Source organism: Lynx rufus, unplaced genomic scaffold (assembly GCF_022079265.1).
Source record: "Lynx rufus isolate CCGP_SWC_20201006 ecotype Redwood Valley unplaced genomic scaffold, mLynRuf1.p SCAF_2, whole genome shotgun sequence".
NCBI classification, from domain to species: domain Eukaryota; kingdom Metazoa; phylum Chordata; class Mammalia; order Carnivora; family Felidae; genus Lynx; species Lynx rufus.
The window spans coordinates 214,032,911-214,053,885 of NW_025814834.1; the positions used below are offsets into that span (position 1 = coordinate 214,032,911).

At 48.4% G+C, this 20,975-nt stretch overlaps 1 protein-coding gene across 7 annotated transcripts in view; it reads right to left on the bottom strand.

The window, feature by feature from the left end:
* The window catches only part of MFN2 (mitofusin 2), a 30,695-nt gene extending 18,572 nt beyond the window's left edge, over window positions 1-12,123 (bottom strand). For 2 of the 7 annotated variants that reach the window (XM_047083049.1, XM_047083050.1), the window contains exons 1-4: window positions 11,876-12,122; window positions 10,487-10,626; window positions 6,173-6,351; window positions 2,825-2,960 (exon numbers count right to left, since the gene is read on the bottom strand). In XM_047083049.1, the coding sequence (XP_046939005.1) occupies window positions 2,825-2,960; window positions 6,173-6,347 (311 nt within the window). In that variant the 5' untranslated portion in view covers window positions 6,348-6,351; window positions 10,487-10,626; window positions 11,876-12,122. Of the gene's footprint in view, window positions 1-1,095; window positions 1,375-2,824; window positions 2,961-6,172; window positions 6,352-10,007; window positions 10,137-10,486; window positions 10,627-11,875 lie in introns of those variants that run through there. The other 5 variants (XM_047083047.1, XM_047083051.1, XM_047083052.1 and 2 more) reach the window with 5 other exon arrangements.
* Window positions 12,124-20,975: the final 8,852 nt, after the last annotated feature.

Below are 20,975 nucleotides of genomic sequence, written 5' to 3' on the forward strand. Positions count from 1 at the left end.
AGACTCCTCACGTGTCACAGGAGTCAGATCTCTTGCACAACCCTTGGGCACTGAAAGCTGCAAACAGGAGCCACTAAATCCGTACAGAATCGAAACGTTAAAGGCCCCTGCACCCCCTCACTGATGAACGACCCTGGTCCCTTTAAAACCCTCACTGGGGCGCCTGGGTGGCTCAGTCAGTTGAGCGTCTGACTTTGGCTCAGGTATCTCACAGTCCGTGAGTTTGAGCCCCGCATCGGGCTCTGTGCTGACAGCTCGGAGCCCGGAGCCTGCTTCGGACTCTGTGTCTCCCCCTCTCTCTGCCTCTCCCCTGCTCATGCTCTGTCTGCATCTCAACAATAAATAAAAACATTAAAAAAAAAAATTTAAAACCCTCATGGCGACACAGAAACTGAGGAGTTGGCTATTGGGTAACAGTCCACCTTCCTCCCACATGGCCAGCCTCCTAAATCAAGCACATATTCCTTTCCTATCAATACTCATCTTTTCTAAGCTTACTTATATATTTTGAGAGAGAGAGAGAGAGAGAGGCAGAGAGAAAGGGAGAGAATCCCAAGCAGGCTCCACTCTGAGAGCGCAGAGTCCAACGTGGGGCTCAAACCCCTGAACAGCGAGATCACGACCTAAGCCGAATCAAGAGTCAGACACTTCACCAACTGAGTCACCCAGGTACCCCTCAATACTCATCTCTTGAGTACTGGTCATTCGAGGGATGGAGAGCCGAACTTGGGATTCGGTAACAAAGTCACAGGTCATTAGGGGCAAGACTCAAGGCAGAGTGCCTATTCCTCAGGCCACTGCTGTGTGTATAGCATCCAACCTGTCCAGGTGTCTTTGTTCCCTTTATTAGATTCTAATCTTTTTAAAGATTAGACATAAGAAATACATTTGGTTTTTGTCCCTTTACTGGCACAGTGCTTCTAAAATCCTTGGAATTTTAGCAACAGGAGTGTCTTTTGTCATTCACAGAAGCCCCTTTTGAGCACACCTGTCTATGCTAATGAGGGGACGGAGGTTGGGGCCCCTACTCTCAAAATGGACTGGTCACCAGAAAGACCAAGCGATTAGAGGGTTAGGACTTTCAGCCCCACCCACCTACTTCAGGAAAGAGGAAGGGCCTGTGGATTAAACTCCATAAACATCTTGAGCAATGAGGTCTGATGAGCTTCCGGGTTGACGAAGACATCCATAAGCCTGGAGGGTAGCGCTTCTGGCCCTCACCCTGTGCCCCTCTTCACCTGCTGGTTCTTCTGTATCCTTTACACCAAACCAGTAAGTGTGAGTCACTGTTTCCTCAGCTCTGTAAGCAGCTCCAGCAAATTAGCCAAACTTGAGGAGGAGTCATGGGAACCTCCATGTCACTGCCAGTGACTGCCAGTCACCCCAAAACACAGATTTCCAAATGGTATCTGAAACGAGGCCCGTCTTGGGGGACTGGGCCTTAACCTGCAGGATCTAATGCTCCCTCCGGGTAGACAGTGTCAGAGCTGGGTTCAATTTGCAGGACGTGCAGGGTGTGCCAAGAACTGGAGAACCTCTAGTGTCCACTAGACCTCAAAGTGTAACAAGGAGATCTGATGGCTAAAACTATAAAACTCTTGGAAGAAAACAGAAGAAAAGCCTCATGACATTGGATTTAGCAATTCCTTGGACAGGACACCAAAAGTCTAGACAACAGAAGTAGGAATAAACTTAACTGGGCTATATCCAAATGAAAACACTTCTGGGCATCAAAGCACACAGCCAACCGAGTGAAAGGGCAACGCACAGAATGGGAGGACACATCTACAATCATGTATCCAGTAAGGGGTTAATATGCAGGCTATATACAGAACTCTCACACCTCACAAAAACCCCACAAACAACCCCATCTAAAAATGGACAGTGGACCGGCACAGACATTTCTCCAAAGAAGATACACAAATGGCCGAGAAGCACATTAAAAGATGCTAGACATCACTAATTAACAGAGAAATGCAAATCAAAACCACGATGAGATTCCACCTCACACCCATGAGGATGTCTTATTAGAGAACAGAAGGCACGTGTTGGAGGGAGTTGGAGAAACTGGAGCCCCGTGCACTCCCGGGGGGGTTGGAAACCGGTGCAGTCGCTAAGGACAACAACATGGTGGTTCCTCAAAAAATTAAAAATGAAACTACCATACGATCTAGGAATTCTATTTCTGGGCATGTACCCAGAGCACTGGAAGGTCTCGAACAGATATCTGTACACCCACGTTCATACAGCATCATTCACAACAGCCAAGAAGTAAAAACAACCTAAGTGTTCGTCCTGGATGAACGGATAAACAAGATACGGTCTATACGCACGGTGGCATGTTATTCAGCCTGAAAAAGGAAGGCCATCCTGAAGCGCACAACAGAGGGGACCTGGGGACATTATGCTAAGTGGAAGAGGTCAGTCACAAAGGGACAAACACTGTACGATTCCACTTATTGGCGGTTCCTCGAAGAGTCAAATCCATAGAGACAGAAAGCAAAGCAGTGGCTGCCAGAGGTTGGGGCAGGGGTGGGGGTTCCGGGAGGACAAAAGCGAGTGTTTCATGGGGACAGAGTTTCAGTTTCTCAAGATGAAGAAGTTCTCGAGATGGACGGTGGTGATGACGGCACAACAGCGTGAACACAGTAAATACTACCAGACTGTAGACTTAAGAGCAATCGTGACAATGGGTTTTACGTCATGTGTATTTTGCCACCATTAAAAACTTAAACAGGAGGAAGAGGTACTCAGACTGCGAGGCTGCACAAGCGCCCCCCTCCCCCCCAGGCAGGAAGAAGGTGTGACAGCTTCACAGACTCACCGGCCGAAAAAAGCCACTTTCATGTGCCGCCGGGCCAACACCTCACTGATGCCCCTCACTTTGGACAGGTAGCCTTTGACGTCCACGACCTGTTCTTCTGTTGTAACGGGGTCCAGTTCCGCATTCCTGTAGGTGTCTGGAGGTGGAGACGGAACATGGGTCACCCCTCTGTCTGCGGGGGACAGAGGCGCCGGCCGCAGCTCCCCGCCGCTGCCCGCTGAAGGGCAACCTCCCTGCTGGGGACCGCAGCGCAGACACCCGGGCTCCAGAGCAAGGAAGTACTGCTTTGCCACCTCTTCCCAGCTGTGCGACCTCAGGCGACAGAGCCCAGTCTTAGAATCCCGACTCTCACAACAAAGAGCAGTGCCCACCTCTTGCGACTGCCACAAGGATGAATGAACGATGTCCATTTGAGCACTAGAATGTTCCCTGCCGTCACTTCCAGGCATTTTACTTACCAAACTGTTCCTTACACACCAGGCACTGCTCTGATCACCTTTCAAACACAGTCTCACCCCATCCTCGTCATTTACCTGCCCCAAACTCGGAGCCAGAACGGGACCCTGTGCACCTTCATGAGGCCCTTCCTGACCGGCCCTGCCTACTGCTCCAGTAGGGCCTCCTGCCAGCCCCATCCTGCACGGCACGTCCCCACCCTCGCCATGGTGCCTCCGGTTACTCTGGGCTTTGCTCAGTGCACCCCTCCCCCTCCCCCCGCCGATGCACGGAGGCGCTGCCTTGGGGGGCTCTGGCTCACTCCCACTTAGCCTCGTCTAGCATGGACTGCACAGCCCCCGGAAGCCTTCCCTGACTCCCCCAACCTGAGTGAGAGCCCCTTGTTTGTGCTCCCAAAGCACCCTGTACTTCAGCGCTCACCTCACCATGGTGTGACCATCTAGTTCAAGTGCATCATCTCCCACATGAAAGCCAAACTGTGCGGTCCCCGCACTCAGCAGGTGCACCACAATTGCTAAGCCAGTGGGTACTGGGATCACTGCACTGCTTTTTCCCAGTGGCTCTGACAGGCAGATGGGCAACGGATGACAGAAGCAAATGAGCAAGGTCCGGCCCCACCCCATCTAGTCTTGTACCAGGAAGGCGTGTCAGCTGGCGGAGTACACGGGAGCCTGGTCCCTCGGCACACGCTCGCGGCAATGGACTAAATGTTTATGCCTCCACCACGTGATGGGTCATGAGGGTGCAGCCCTCATGACTAAGATTAGTGCCGTCATCAGAGACCCGGAGAGCTAGCTAACTCCTGCCGTGTGCTTACCTGGGATGTTACACAGGAAACGACAGCAATCCAGGAAGCTGGCCCTCACTAGACACCCAATCTGCTAGAGTCCGGACTCTGAACTTGCCAGCCTCCAGAACCGTGACAAGTGAGCTCCTGTTGTTTATAAGCTACCCAGCGTGTGATATTTCTGCTACGGCAACCCAAGACGACGAGGGTACTGGTGACCATAGGCGGCATTCAGAGACCACCGGGTGAGTCTCCCCTGCATGATGCCACGAGGGGAAGTGACCAAACCGTCAAGGCCTCCCAGGTCCCCTGGTCACCGCAGTCTCAGACCCATCACCCCTCCTCCTTCATAGGGGCACATGGGCGTGGCTTCTGCAACGCTCCTGAAAGGAGCTGGGCTCTCAAGCGAGTGGCCACATTTAAAAGAAACAGCCAGAAGACTGACCAGGCGGCCACCATCCCCGCCCCTAGCCAGGGCAGGCCCAAACACATACCCAGTGCACTCCAGCTCTTTCTCCTGCAGCCCACCAACAGGACAGGCCTCCTACTCTCCCAAGAACAAGAACCGAAACAGCCATTCCTAATGCCAGTGCACAGACCCCTTCATTAAGCACGTGTTCGTCCATGGCACCATCAAAGTGAGTGAGTCAGAGCATCACAGACGGTCAGCCTGAGCTCTGGAAGGAGTGACCTGGTCTGCCCCATCTCTGCGTGCACAGAGCCAGGGGCACCCGAGTTACTGCCAAACAAACGGGTCATGAACTGGAATAACTTCAGCTACCAGTCTTCTAACTGTAAAACTCGGATTTTCACGTTAACAAGTATGTGGGGACCACCTTCTCTTGCATCAAGCACCACGCCAGAGGCAGGGCAGAGAGTCCGTTCTCAGGCTTGGTTTGCTCAGGCTGTTCCAATGAAACCGCACAGACCAGGCGGGTCATACACAACAGACACGTACTGTTCCCAGTTCTGAACTGGAAGGCTCAGATCAGGACGCTGGCCCGGTTAGGGGAGGGCCCTCTCCCAGGTCACAGGTTTCTCACTGTATCCTCACGTGGCAGAAGGGGGGGCCAGGGAGCTTTGTGGGGTCTCTCATAAGGGCACTAATCTCCTTCATGAATGCTCCCGCATCGTGACTAATCACCTCCCAAAGGTCCCACCTGTGAACCCCATCACATTGGGTCTTAGGGTTCCAACATGAGAATGTGGGGGAATGCAAACATTCAGACCACAGTACTGGAAACATTCCCTCTCTCTAAAGGGAGCCTTAAGAAGGAGCCTGTCACATAAACCAACCCAAAGCCAAGCCACGCTAGTGGAAAGCAGACGGTGAACCGTGTCTCTGGGGCGTTTCCACTGAACATGGAGAGCTCTGCGGACTAGAATTTAAAAAGCCCTGGTCTCGCTTGAGCGCCTCTTTCATAAACAAGGAAACCAAGGGCAGATGAGACTCAGCTACTGGGTCTGGACAGACAATCCCAGACACAGGAGCTAACGTATACCTTCTAGAGAGGGAGCCTCAGACAACCAGAGGCTGCGGTTGGCAATCGACTGAGCGGGGCCCCGGGAACCTGTCCTCCTCTGCTGATAGAGCAGGCACCAGGGGCTGGGCTCAAATTAGTAACTAGTGGAAAAGGTGCCAGTGACGCAAGTTTCCTTTCCACAGCCCCGCTGACTAAAAATATCAGAGAAAGAACACCCTGGGCAGGGACAACCAATACCCGCACAGCAGGCTGAGGAAAACACCTGGGCTTAGGAGTCAGAGATACCTGGTAGAGCCCTGCTGTGTCACTTACAAGATATCGAGCAAATCTCAAAACCTCCATCTGCTTGTCTTCTACATGGGACTGAGATTCACCTACCCCTCACGACTAAATGATACAGAATACACAGAATTCTTACATGACAGGTCTCTAGTTTTCCTGGTCCGATCTCCCTGGAGCCCAATTCCACATGATTCCCAAAGCACAACACTGCTGAAGGTGACAACCTACCTGGGGATGAGCTCCCCAGGAGCAAGGCTCTACCTCCCCTCCCCTCTATCCTCCCACCTACATATGGAAACTGACAGGTGTGGGCCCGGCTGAGCAGGCCGCCTGTCTCACCTTCAAGGAAGGTGGCGCTCTCTTGGATGTAGGCCCCCAGTTGCTCAAAAATGCCATTGATCTTCTTCTTGGCAGTGACAAAGTGCTTGAGTGGGGAAGCATTCACCTCAGCCATGTGTCTCTTGTCCTTCTTGACTGTAACAATGGAGTTGCACCGAGAGAAAAGCAGGGACATCGCGCTGCAAGAAAAGACAACGTGAGTGAACCCAGGAACGCCCAGTTTAGACGTTCTGCTAGGGCTGTGGCGGGGTGCCGTGGGGGGCCCGGGGCTAGCCCTGGGGGCCATCAAGCACACGGGCCCTCCAGGACCAGATCCAGGATGGTAAGGTAAGACTGGCGTCCTCAAGAGTAGGAAGGGACCGCCGAGGACGTGCGGGCACCCAGACAGCGGGAGCCAGGGCTCTGGGTTTAGGCCTTGCGCTGGCTGATCCCCGCCTGTGGAAGAGCAGCAGACCCAGCCTCCCCCACCTCAGGGAACCAGGCCGGGATCACGAGGGGACACGTGAGAAGCCCTCCTCTCGGTCTCAGGCAGGAAAGTGTGACAGAAACCTCACTTCTTTCCTACACATCACCCACCTAAGAAAAAGCACGGATGACTGAAAGCAGTGAAAACAAAGTGATGCTCAAAGTCAGTGACCCCCGCCACCCTCCCCTGGCCACTCTGCTGTCCAGGTCACGACGGCCCTAATTCTGAACGGGTTTTTTGTTTGTACCGGTGGTGGTCGGGGGTGGACAAGGAAGGGTGGTACTCAAGCGAGAGAGGTCTGCATCTACTGTTTACTTAAAAACACTTATTGGTCTCTTTCACTGCAAGCGTGTGCACTGTAGAAGATGCGGGAACTGAAGGGAAAATCCATAACCCCCCTCCTGTGATAACACTATTAACACCTGTCTATCAGCAGTCTGTTTTGGGGTAGATAGCTCTCTTGCCCTCAATCGTTATAGCCTGTATTTTCCAAATAGCAGCAACATACTAGGGGCCGTGAAGCTGAGCTCCAAAGCCTGAGAAATTTTTGCTCAAAGTCAAAAGCGGCAGATAGAGCAGAGAAGGTGGCATCAGATGTGGCTGGAGATCTCTGGTCCCATAAGTGCACTGCCCCTGAGTTCCCACATGCACAGAGCTATTTCCCCAGCAGGGCCCTCAGATCCTGGATGTCAAAGGACAAAGGCCCCTCCAACCCCACACAGCTGCATGTGCCTGGTTCTGCATCTCCAACACCCAGCAAATTCTCCCTCCCAGGCCACCCTAATCATAGCAACATGGGCTCTCCATGGGAGCCAGCACTCAGCACTCGCTGCATCTGGGAAATGAGAAAGCTCATGAGGGAACATACACCAGAAACTTCCCAAGCGTGCCAAAAAGTACTGAACAAGTTACTGAGAAGCAGAAAGAACATCCAGAGAAAGCGCACAGTGACTGAAAACTGGTTCTTAGGATCTAATCATCCCAAAGAGTGGGCAGACAGACAGACTCACAGGGAAATATCAACCCACATGTTTTGCATAACTTACAAATTACTTTGTTAATGATTTCTAGGGAGATAAGAAAGACAAGTAACTGTCCATTTCTACCTTCCTCCTCCTTAAATCGCTACAGCTGTGCACTTTTCTTAGCCTGGGGGTCAAGGCGTCAAGGAATTTTGAGGCAACAGAACTCTGAGAAGGGGAATCGGGAAGAAAGCACCCCTGCCTCCTCCAGAGCAGAAGAGGCACTGGAATCAGGCTTCGCGTGGCCCAGCAGGTTAAGACTCTAGGAGAACGGGGGATGAGTGCAAAAAGAGAAAAGCATCAAAAGGAAACGGAAAGGGATCTGGATGGAGCATGACACGGCTGTAGGGAACAGATTCTGGAACCAGAGCTGGGTTCAAACCGTACTCTTTCTGGGCCACGTAAACTTGAGCAAGTTATTTAACCTCAGAGCCTTGAATCCTTCACGCGCAGGACAAGCGTGATGCCACACAGATGGAGAAGGCTCAGGCTGACACAGGACAAACTTAAAGGTGATTTTATGTGTTATGAAGTAACAACAATGATAAACTCCACCAGCAAGATCGGGCAACTCTCCCCTCCAACACCCAGCCTTCAGGGAAGGGCAGAGACGACTCCACCAACACATCCTCGGCTCCCCCACCGTCATGGGGAACCCAGTGAACAGGTCTGCGCAGGGCTGAGGAACAACAGGGCCCATCCCCAGAAGTGACTTGCTTGCAGGCAGAAAGCTCCCTGAGATCAGTGGGGCTCTTAGAAGCATGTGCTTTCAAGTTCTGGTCATTGTTTGCCAGCCCAAAGGATCCGAAACCAAAAGTGCTAGTGTTCGCTAAGTGCAAGATTCAAAGGCGCGCACGCTAGGAAAAGCTTAGCGGTTCAAGGTTACGAGACGTGCTCGGAGTTGCCAGGCCAGGACCTGACCTGCTCTCACCATCCCCCAGCCTGCAGCCGAATGCCCCAGCCCTCTCAGGGATCCTCCCTCCAACCCATCCAAACTGCCTGATTTCTCTGGCTCAGTTAACCCCCAAGCTGAGGTTCCCTGTTTGTGTTGTACGTGCTGCTTCCGGCCTGGGATCCTCTTTTCTTTTTCACCCATTTGGCGCACTCCTACTGTCCTTCTAGACCCAACCGTAGCGTCACCCCTCCGTGAAGCCTTCCCTGACATCTCCAAGGAGGACACGCAACCTTATGGTTTTTAAATCCCCGTCTCCTCGTCTAGTCTGTGACCTTCCAGAAAGATCGCCGGACACAGAGTCGTGACCTGTTTCCAGGTCTACTTTCCTCCTCCACAACTGTGAGAGACACGGATGAGTTAGCGAATGCCCCTTCACGAGAGTGCCTTCTTCCCCTTCCATCCCCAGAATACACACATCTACTTTTTTTTCTTAAAAAGCAGCTTCGGGCTAAGCATCTGTTTCTTAGTGTTTGGAGCTCACGGAATCAAGAGAGTTGATCAAACCTTTCAGATCCCAGGATCCGATCCTTCAAAGAGCAAGCTGGACATACATATGTGCACAAATGGACCCAAGTTACGGAACGCACACAAACAAGCCAAGATGGGGGGGAGGGGAAGGCCCACTATCTCAGGGCTTCGCCTGCTGGCTGCCTACCCTTACAGAGTGGTAGGAAGCAGCTGAGATCCTGTTCCTCCTCTGGAAAGCCCTGATAGTCCCTACTTCACCACAGAGCTCACTGCAGGCATGCAGGTCCAGTCCCCTGGGCACAGCTAGGTTAGAGTGGCCCTGATACCAGCTACACATTAAGTGGCATGCTTCAAGCTGGGGTGACAGGCGCAAAGTGCTCTTCAAGTCAGGGTTTCAGATAGTTCAGGACAGCATTTCCCAAAGTGCGGGCCACAGAAATGTAGTGCACCCAATGCTCCATGTAAAAAGGGATCCACAGTAGAACAAATTTCCAAAACACTATATGCCACGGTCATCCTCCATCAGAGCACATGACCAAAGCAAAAACTCTGGAAAAAGGCCTGTTCTAAAAACACTAGCTGAACTGTATTAAACACAGCATTTCACAAACGTATCTAAACAAGATGTTCTGCTACATAACGGTTTTTAAAATCCTGAGGAACATCCTTCAGGGAAAGCCTCATTCATCCTGGTCGTCTCCCTCTCCCACCCCAAAAAAGTGCTAGGGGCACAGTATTAACAGATAGTAACCTAAGACCAGAACCAAACCCAATTCCAAACTGAAAAAAAGCTTTGCCTCAACCCAGGCTCTTTATTAGTTGAGGAGTATTAGATGCCTTGCACGTGAAAACAGCAGTAGAGAATTCACCGCATGGTGTGTTTGGATCCCAAGCACAGTCCCTAAATCCACACCACCTCCTTACCCAGTTTTATGCACAGCAACTCCTAGCAGGGAAAATAAAATAGGTCCACGGATCGTCTGCTGGCACAACTGGAACAGAGGAGAAGCTGAGAAATTGAAACAAAAGAGTATACAGGGTAAAAGGGGCAGAGTAGACTCTCAGAAGAGCTGTGATAAGGAGCCAGTCTCTGCTGGGCAGACACAGGGAGGGAGGAGCCAGTAGAGCAGAGAACAAGGGAGACAGAGACTAATTCTTCGGGGAGCCCAAAGATTCCAGCCACCTTCTGAACTGTCAACCTTTAAATAGGCTCTCTCCGCCAACAGTGAAAACCATGGAAGCAGAAAGGACATCCATACAGTTTTTTTCAGCACAGACTGGAAAACTCCAGCTCTGAGCAAAGATGACCCCATCCATGACACTTGCCACTGGACAGCCAGCAGAACATACCCCTTTCCACTCAACCCAGATCCAGGGTGCCAGACGTCCCAGCTACCACTTACTTTTTGGATGGTAAGAGACCTTCACAGGCTGGGCATCATGGGCATGGCTGGAGTCAAAAAGACGAAAAGAATCTGAATTCTCCTCTGTCCTGTCTCAGGTTGAGGTTGGCTACTGATTGTGTTGACTCCACCAATTCCAACTTATTGGGGAAAAAAAAGGGACATGTCAACAAGCAGCAAAAAAAAAAAAAAAAAAAAAAAAAAAAAAAAAGGGCGCAAAACACGCTTAACCAGGTTTAAAACCAAACAAACTCATCCCTGAGGGAAGCTTAGTCATTGCCCTGTACTCTGTACTCCCATGGTATGTGAGGAAGTGCCCTGGGGGAAAACACAACACACAGGTGTGGGGACAATCGCGGGGACACACAAACACGTGCTGGTGAGAAGCAGGAGCCCTGGTAAAGACAGGTCCATGTCCAGAGAGGTGAGAGGAGAGGAGGTAGCAGACCAGGACAAGGACTGGTCTTGAGGATTGTGGAACTGAGGACTAGAGATGAGTGGGTGGGGGTGTGGAAGAGAAGTAGAAGTGGAACTTATTAAAAGACTGTGTGTGCTACATGCTGTAAAATATATCTTACTTAATTTTTAATTCTATGGGGCAAACAGAGGCTTGGGATACTTAAAAGATTTATAGACTGCTAATAAGTGGCCAAGCTAGGAACTGAGATACCATCTCCCTTTAACTCCAAACCATACTTGTTTTTAACTTCGTGGATCTGCCTCACTCCACCCTTCCAGGTGGGAAGGGTGATAATCAGAGGCCTTTCTGGGAGGAAGAAAAGAGAGACGATGGAGAAATTGAAGAAACAGGGCAACGAAAGATTACAATAGAGAATGGGCAGTTTAGGCTTCACGCATCCAAACAGTAAATTATTCCGCATCGTCTGTGTGCCTGTGTGCATGCTAGGCGCTGAAGTTAGGGATGGGTAAATCAGTACCTGCCCTCAAGGGGCTTACCTTCAGGTGAGAAGTCAAACAAGAAAATAGGTGACTGCACCTGAGCGCAGAAAGTGCCCAAAGTGGGAGAGGGTAGGGCGCCACAGTGGTCAACGTGGGCACTTATCTTGTGCTGAGTAAATGCTGGCAAATATAGAAGACTGGATACGAAAGGAAGAAAGGGCTGGGGTGGAATGGGGCCGCGAAGGTGGGAAGGCTGGGGGAGACGAGGAACCTCAAGGAACCCCACCCCCAGTCCAAACACCCACGTCCCGCCCCCTCCTCTCAGGGCCGCGGAGGGCCCCGCAGCGAGGCCGGGGCGTGGAGACGCCCGCCTGCCCGGATCCCGAGTTCCCGGGGTTCCAGCGTCCCACCGGTCCCCGCCGGGCTGCTCAGGACTCGCCGGGCTGGGCTGGGCGCGTCCCCACCCCTCCGGCGCGCTCGCCCTCTCACCTTCACCTTCCCGGCCTCGCGGCGGCCATCATGCCCTTAGCGTCACCAGACGGCGCCACCCCGGAGAGAGGCGGGAGGAGGAGGGAGGTCGCTCACGTCACTAGCCGCCGCACGTTTGCCGCCCTGGCCCTGATCAATCGGTGGACTCCGAGCTCAGGCGGTTAGACCTTATCACTCCTTACGGGTCAGGGGGTCTGCCGGCTGAGAGCCCCGAGAGGCGGCTCAGCGGGCTCGCTTACCGCCGGGGCGTCCCAAGCCAATGACGTCAGCAGAAGGACTCCAGCTGCATCGTGGGGGCTGTAGTTCCTCCGGGCGCCCGTCAGGGCGGGGTGGGCGGGGCCTCGAGCTGTCCAAAGGCCAAGAAAACAAGGGCGTGGGTTAGAGGTTCCCGCTTTTTCGTCTGTTGCACCAGAGCCTGACCCTAAGGCCCTTGCCGGCTCTGTAATCCCAACCTGCGTTTTGTAATTTCAGAGAAGAGCTCTTAAGAGAAAGAGAGGAAGCAAACTTGGGCCTGTTGCCCTTCGGTTGACTTTGAGGAAATGAGAACAGCAACAGTCGCGGAGCAGGCAGGGAGCCTAACATACATGCATTTTATTTAACCTTCAGGACATTCCCTGGAGGCTCAGAGGAGACATTATTCCAGCTCACATATGGCAGACCACTGGGCCTCATTATGTGCCAGGCGCTAGGACACAGCAGTGAACAGGTTGTCTGGTGGCCTCAGCCACAGCAGGGAAGGTTTGAAGCCTATGCTCTCTCTCCAGTACCGCAGCCACCAGCCACGTGTGGCTATGGAGCCCCTGAAAGGTGGCCAGTGCCAATTGAGATGTGCTGCAGACTTGTACCAAAAAAAAAAAATAATAATAATACACACACACACACACACACACATATATATACATATGTATATACACATATATCCATATATCTATACACATATACATATATATCTATATATACATATGTAGGCACATATATATACATATATACACATATATCTATATCTATATATATATATATAGATAGATAGATAGATAGATACATATGTATCTATATATACATATATATAGGCACCTGGCTGGCTCAATTGGAAGAACATACGACTCATGATCTTGGGGTTGTGAGTTCAAGCCCCATTGTTGGGTATAGAGATTACTAAAAAATAAACTTTAAAAAAGGTAAACAATTTCATTAATGCTTTTAGGTTGACTATATGTTAGTGATCATATTTTGGATAAAGTGAGTTAAATAAAATATATTGCTAACATTAAGTTCACCTGTTTCTTTTTACAATTTAAAATGTGGCTACTAAAACATCTAAAATTGCATAAAATGGCTCACTGTGTGATATTGGGGTTTATGACAAATACACATTTTGTCTTCATCCACTGTTTCTATAAATTGGGTGTCTCTTGTTATTCATAATGAGCCCCTTTCAACCACACCTGGGTTTATGTGACTGCAGTAACTTTTGGAAACCCTAAGGATTGAGGCTGGTTGCCAGGGGAACCAACAATGTGATTAGAGGGTTGGAATTCCAGCTCATTACCTGTAAGCAGAAAGAGTTAGGGGTCCCCAGGAAAAGACAGACATAAGTTTCCTGACATAAGTCATTTTAGGGGTGCCTGGCTGGCTCAGTACAGCATGTGACTCTTGATCTCAGGGTCATGAGTTCAAGCCCCACGCTGGGCATGAAGCCTACTTTTAAAAAGGGGGGGGGGCACCTGGGTGTCTCGGTCAGGTAAGTGTCTGACTCTTGATTTTGGCTCAGGTCATAATCTCTGGGTTCGTGAGATCAAGCCCCAGGTCGGGCTCTGTGCTGCGTCAGGCTCTGTGCTGACAGCACTGAGCCTGCTTGGGATTCTCTCTCTCTCTCTCTCTCTCTCTCTCTCTCTCTCTCTTAAAATAAACAAACTAAAAAAAAAAAAAAGTCATTTTCAGCTCCCCACCATCCCATTGAAGAATGCTAGAACAGCCACACCCAGGCCAGGAGATAAGCTAATCACATCAGGACAATAATCAGTGGTGAAATCCTCAGTGTTGATTCCAAAGTGAACAGTAACCTGACACACATTCTTGAGCTATCTCTGCAGGATCTAAACCCCTCTGAGCACTCAAATAGAGGGCCAATTGGAGCCAGAAAACTGATGCTGACTTTTGCCAGCCCTCTGGACTTTGACCTGGACTCAGTCACCTTCAGATGACTTTTGCCCCCAAGTCCCTGCTGTATTCCCCCTTGTGCCAGCCCCTTCATGCATATGTATGCACTCTTACCTTAAAACTTCCCCGATGTTGTTTCTGGAGACACTGCTTTGGGAAATATCCTTAGTGTTCTCCTTTTACTTGTTTCACGGAAATCCCTTCCTTTTCCTATTCTTTGGCTTGGTTGTGAATTTTGGCTCAAAACCCATCAAGAGGAGAGCCCAGGTTGGGTAACAAATTTGGCAACTCTGGTGGGAACTCTCACCTAACCCCTTCGAGTTCCTTCTGTGGGGAAGGGCATAAGAGAATCCCTCTTGATGCCTGATTTGTTGAGGCACCTCAACTCGCTGAATGAGCTCAGTGGCTGTGCCAAACATTTTTTTAACGTTTACTCATTTTTGAGAGACAGGGTGTGAGTGGGGAAGGGGCAGAGAGAGAAGGAGACACAGAATCTGAAGCTGCCTCCAGGCTCTGAGCTGTCAGCACAGAGCCCAACGCAGGGCTCGAACCCATGAAGTATGAGATCATGACCTGAATCGAAGTTGGACGCTTAACCAACTGAGCCACCCAGGCGCCCCCCAAACATTTTAATCAGAGAGTCCCTTCAGAGAGGTCAATGGCAATTATCTCACAAATCAGATTAGGGTTCTGCCGCTATCTCAAGGGGAGAAAAGGAGGGCTGGAGGTCTGAGCAGCTATCTGGTCTGGTCTGGTCTGGTCTGACTGGGGAGTCAGGACTTGTAAGACGCCCTTGTCTCCCCAAGTTCTGGAGGCTGAGAAGGGATGCCTGATCATTGAAGGCCTCCGTGAGATAGATCTCAGGTTCTGGAGATTGTCTGCAAATTGTCTGGGTAGAGAGGTGCCAGTTTGGTATACCTCAACCAGCTGGGTGTCCACTTTTAAATGATCAACTGAAAGAGCTTACTTACCAACTCTCTGCAGGACATTTTCAGTGGGCTAAGAAGAACTGAATTTGTGTGAACACTCATCCTTATTGCAGATCTCTTCGTAGTTGGAGAACGTTTGTAAAAGAGCTCCATTTGATTGGTTATAAGGCAAGTGCTCATCAAAATTCAGCATTCGAGGGACGCCCAGGTGGCTCAATTGGTTAAGCATCCAGCTCTTGATTTCAGCTCAGGTCATGCTCTCATAGTTCATGAGTTCAAGCCTTGCATCAGGCTCCGCACTAACAGTATGGAAACTGCTTGGGATCCTCTCTCTCTCCCTCTCTCTCTGCCCCTCCCCAGCTCATGCTCTGTCTCTCTGTCTCTCAAAAATAAATAAACATTAAAAAAAAGAGGATTTTATTTTTTTTAAGTAGTCTCTACACCCAATGTGGGGCTCAAACTCACAACCCTGAGATCAAGAGTCACTCACTCTGCTGATCAAACCAGCCAGGTGCCTCTGTAAGTACACTCTTAAAAAGTTTCCAAAATTTTTGGTTACTTCAAACTTTGAAGTTTTTCTGGGTCAAATAATAAATTGGGTTCGATTCAATGGATATCTAAATCTTTTCCAAATAAGATCCTGGTATAACAATTCACAATTGCTTACCACTTAGTTTCCACTAGACATTAAGGTTTCTGAGAATTAAAAATATAATTAAGAATACTGAAAATAATAAGGGAAACAACTCTGTATGCAAGGAAAGATACATGTTTTTGGCAAGAAAGGTACAAGGAATGGGGATACTTTTTTTTTATTCTAATTTTTTTTTAATTTACATCCAAATTAGTTAGCATATAATGCAACAAGGGAATACATTTTTTTAAGAAAGTAATTTTGTCCTAAAATGAGACTGGTTGTTATTTTTTTCTAATACTTTAATGTTTTAATTTAATTTTTGAGAGAGAGAGAGAGAAAGCGTGAGCATAAGTTGGGGAGAGGCAGAGAAAGAGGGAGACACAGAATCTGAAGCAGGCTCCAGGCTCTGAGCTGTCAGCATAGAGCCTGATGAGGGGCTTGAACTCACGAGCCTTGAGATCTTGACCTGAGCATCTGACCCGAAGTCCGATGCTTAACCGACTGAGCCACCCAGGAGCCCCAATATATTTTTTTAAGATTTTATTAAAAAAATTTTTTTTTCAACGTTTATTTATTTTTGGGACAGAGAGAGACAGAGCATGAACGGGCGAGGGGCAGAGAGAGAGGGAGACACAGAATCAGAAACAGGCTCCAGGCTCTGAGCCATCAGCCCAGAGCCCGACGCGGGGCTCGAACTCACGGACCGCGAGATCGTGACCTGGCTGAAGTCGGACGCTTAACCGACTGCGCCACCCAGGCGCCCCAAGATTTTATTTTTTAAAGTAATCTCTACACTCAGTGTGGGGCTCAAATTCACAACCCCAAGATCAAAACTTGCATGCCCCACCCACTGAGCCAGCCAGGCGCCCCCTGAATCTTATCAATATTAAGAGCTAAGTTTTCCCAAAAAGTTAAAAACAGAACTACCCTACAACCCAGCAATTGCACTACTAGGTATTTACCCAAAGGATACAAGAATACTGATCCGAAGGGGTACATGCACCCACCCCAATGTTTATTATGAACAATAGCCAAATTATGGCAAGAGCCCAAATGTCCATCGACTGATGAGTGGATAAAGGTGTAGTATATACATACACATAATGGAATATTATTCAGCCATCAAAAAGAATGAGATGTTGCCATTTGCAATGATGTGGATGAAGCTAGAGTATATTATGCTAAGGAAAATAAGTCAGTCAGAGAAAGACAAATAGCATATGATTTCACCCGTATGTGGAATTTAAGAAACAAAACAGATGAATATAGGAGAAGGGATTAAAAAAAAAGAGAGAGAAGCAAACCATAAGAGATTTTTTTAAGCTTATTTATTTTGTGTGAGAGACAGCAGGAGTGAGTGAAGGAAGTCAGAACGAGTGTTGCATCCACAAGACTCCTGAAACGGAATGCTACGGGCACCAGTGACAGTCACAACAAAGTTTATTGCAATGAGAAGCAAGGCCGACCGATTGGGACCGACACTCTTGACCAGAGTGTGGCCTCGAACAGCCAGGGTACAGAGTTTTTATAGCCAACCACATCGTCTTATGATCACCTAGGAACAGAACAAAGAAATAGTTCCCAGACGGGGGTAGAAACAGTTCAGACCTGCCCTTGCCCCAATGCAATCAAACACTAATCCAGTTGATTTTCCTTGAACTTTTGTTCCCTTGATTGATAGGATAAGGCTGTTATCTCTTAACCTACAGCATTAAAACAAAGCTGTTATTTCTCAAGGCTACAGGTTAGCCCTAACACTACAATTTAACCCTTACAAGAGAGGGAGAGAAAGAATCCCAAGCAGGCTCTGTGCTGTCAGCTCAGAGCCTGACATGGGGCTTGAACCCACGAACTAGGAGGTCATGACCTGAGCCAAAATCAAGAGTCAGATGCGCAACCAAATGAGCCAGCCAGGTGCCCAAAGATTTTATTTTTTTAAAGTAATCTGTACACCCAGCATGGGCTTGAACTCCTAACCCTGAGACCAGGAGTTGCTTGCTCCCCAGACTGAGCCAATTAGGCGCCCCAAGGAGAACAGATTCTTTTCTCTTTTTTTTAATGTTTTTTATTTTTGAAAGAGAGAGAGAGAGAGAGAGACAGAGTGTGAGTGGGGGAGGGGCAGAGAGAGGGGGAGACACAGAATCTGAAGCAGGTTCCAGGCTCTGAGCTGTGAGCACAGCTTGAACTCAAGAACTTCGAGATCAAGACCTGAGCCGAAGTCGGACGCTTAACCAACCAAGCCACCCAGGCGCCCCTAGATTCTTACTGAACCTATGCAGATAACTGTAATTGCCATCAGAGTAAGAATACTCACTGGGAGTTTCCAAGTTTTAGAGGGATCAGGTAGGGAGAAAAAGAGAAATGTTTCAATTTGTTCACAAAGGAATATTTTACCAAATTTCTGTAAGTCACAGATATGTTAAGAGAAAAAGTTTCCTTAAATCTGGAAGAGCAAACATTGAAGAACCAGCAATGTGTCACATGAGGGTGATTAAAAATTATAATCATTTTCCTTAATTCATTTAGTCCCACGTTATTCTTGTTCTGTTTGAATGCAGTTTTTCCATTAGTTCTGAAAATTCTTACTCAGTTTTGGTTTTAGGATCTGAAGGGTATCAGAAACCTGTATTCATCAAAAGTCCTGTCTATGAATCTCCTTGAAGATGAAAAACATTCGTAAGAGCATCAGAAGAATAATTGTAAATGACGAAAGACTCAAAACTGGCCCTGGGTAGGGGTGCCTGGCTGGCTCAGTTGGTGGAGTGTGCGACTCTTGATCTCAGGGTTGTGGGTTCGAGCCCCATGTTGGGTATAGAGAGTGTTTAAAAATGGAGTCTTTTTTTCTTTAATAAAATCCTTAAAAAAAAAAAAAAAAAGGTCATGGTTAACAATCTGATGACAGCACATTATGACATACCTGACAAGGAAATTTGGTTATTTCTGGGACACACAACATTTCAATAACTAGAATTACAAGTGATGACATTATACCATGGCATAGTAAAACTTTAGGAATTTCATATAATTTCTATGACAACTATAGCATTTACCCATACAATATAACCGGAGGGGGTTTATCATCACTTATTTGACAATCCTTCCCATGGAATTGAAGATGCCAAATAAATAAGTTTATTTTTGATCAGTCAAAAAACTTCCCTTAGAGGAGCCTGGGTGGCTCTGTCGGTTAAGCATCTGACTTCGGCTCAGGTCATGATCTTGAAGTTCTTGAATTCAAGCCCGGCGTGGGGCTCTGTGCTGACAGCTCAGGGCCTGGAGCCTGCTTCGGATTCTATGTGTCCCTCTCTCTCTGTATTCATCCTGTCCTGCTCCTGCTCTCTCTCTCTCAAAACAAACAAACAACAACAACAAACACCGAAAAAAACACACACACACAAAATTTTTTAAACCCAAAAAGAATGAAATCTTTAAAAAAAAAATGACTTGTTTTACAAAGTAGTTTTAATTTGGCTATTTTTGATGGAAATGAGGGTGATTTTGCAGAGAAAAATGTTTCAGTTACACATACTTATGGATGTTAAATTCTAGTTCTGATCGTCTTTGAGTGTTTGTTGGTTGGCCTATGAAACTGGGCTGGATCTTGAATTCTTATCTCGAATATCTAGCTATAATTCACCAAACTAAAGTTTTCAATTTTCTCCCATTCTTGGACTTGACGAAACCTGTCTTTTCCCCTAAAGCCCTGCAAACCGGAGCTAGGTACCTGGAGGCAAACTTCAGAGAAACTTCCACAGTGGCCGTGTTTATGCCATGTTTGTGCCTGTTGCTGTCTGAGTCATTCAGAATGATCGCGGGAGACCTCGGGAGAGAGGCTATACAGAAGAGTGTGTACTGTGTTAAAAACTCACAGAATAAACTCTGACTCTGCCTCTAGCCAAGGCTGTGTGAACTAGGACTTTGCCTGGGGAAGGTCGGCAGGTGGATTTTACTGCCTCTGGGGGATTTAAACACCTTCTGGTTTTTTTACAGATACTTTCCCTGGAAGGATGGAGGTTTTCCTCGTGGAGCTGAAGGGGCAGATGGGGTAATCAAAGGGTTGCGTGGGGGGAGGATTCCTAGCTTTGGTCTTGCCTGAACAATACAAAGTGATAATGGACCAGCATTTGTTTTAAAATAACTCTGGGTGTGGCCCGTGCTCTAGGGACAAAATAGAAGCTACAGGCTGCCGGCAGGGCACAATCATCTAGAATGGTCTTAAGTAAAAGGCACCTTTGGGAAATGCTCTGGGGAGATTGAGAGCCTAGACGTCCCTTGGGGGGACCGTTGAAAGCTACAACCGGACTTTAAGTGGGGAAGACCTTACCTGATGCTGAAACTGAATAAGCGATAAAGCTTATAATTCACATAGGGGACTGTCATGTCTGCCCTCAACAAATACACAAATATGAGCCTGCCTTTATCAAATGAAATAAACTCCATTCCTATGAACCAAGTGACTGGGTTTGCTTGAAGACCTGGAAATCAGGGTCATCTCAGGATCAGCTCAGCCCTATCTCAACAGGACCCGACTTGATGCTATTAACCACTCACCCTTTTAGAAAGCTACAGAAGGGGGCACCTGGGTGGCTGAGTCGGTAAAGCGTCTGACTTCAGCTCAGGTCATGATCTCACGGTTCGTGAGTTCGAGCCCCGTGTTGGGCTCTGTGCCGACAGCTCGGAGCCTGGAGCCTGCTTTGGATTCTGTGTCTCCCTCTCTGCCCCTTCTCTGCTCATGCTGTCTATCTGTCTCTCTCTCTCAAAAAGAAATAAGGGGCGCCTGGGTGGCTCAGTTGGTTAAGCGGCTGACTTCGGCTCAGGTCACGTATTTCACGGTCCGTGAGTTCGAGCCCTGCGTCGGGCTCTGTGCTGACAGCTCAGAGCCTGGAGCGTGTTTCAGATTCTGTGTCTCCCTCTCTCTGACCCTCCCCTGTTCATGCTCTGTCTCTCTCTGTCTCAAAAATAAATAAACGTTAAAAAAAATTTTTTTTTAATTTTTAAAAAAAAAGAAACATTTGAGAAAACTAAAAAAAAAAAAAAAAAAAAGAATGAGGAATGCAATATCTCAAGTGTAGGGAGGGCAGATTTTATAAACAGAAAGAGTAAAGAGCTCCTAGAAAAAAGAAAGACAGACATAGCTTTCTTGATGTAAGAAAAGTCATTTTAGGCCCCAGAGGCATTTTGTTAAAGAATGTAAGAACAAACAGCCACTCTCAGGCTTGGAGATAGCTTAATCATATCAAGACAATAATCAGCAATAAAACTCCCAGTGCTGATTCCAAAGACTGACCTGATGCACACCGAATTATCTCAAAGTGCCCTTTGAGCACTCAGATATGGACCAGAGAATTGAAGACCCTTACCCTATCCAGCCCAA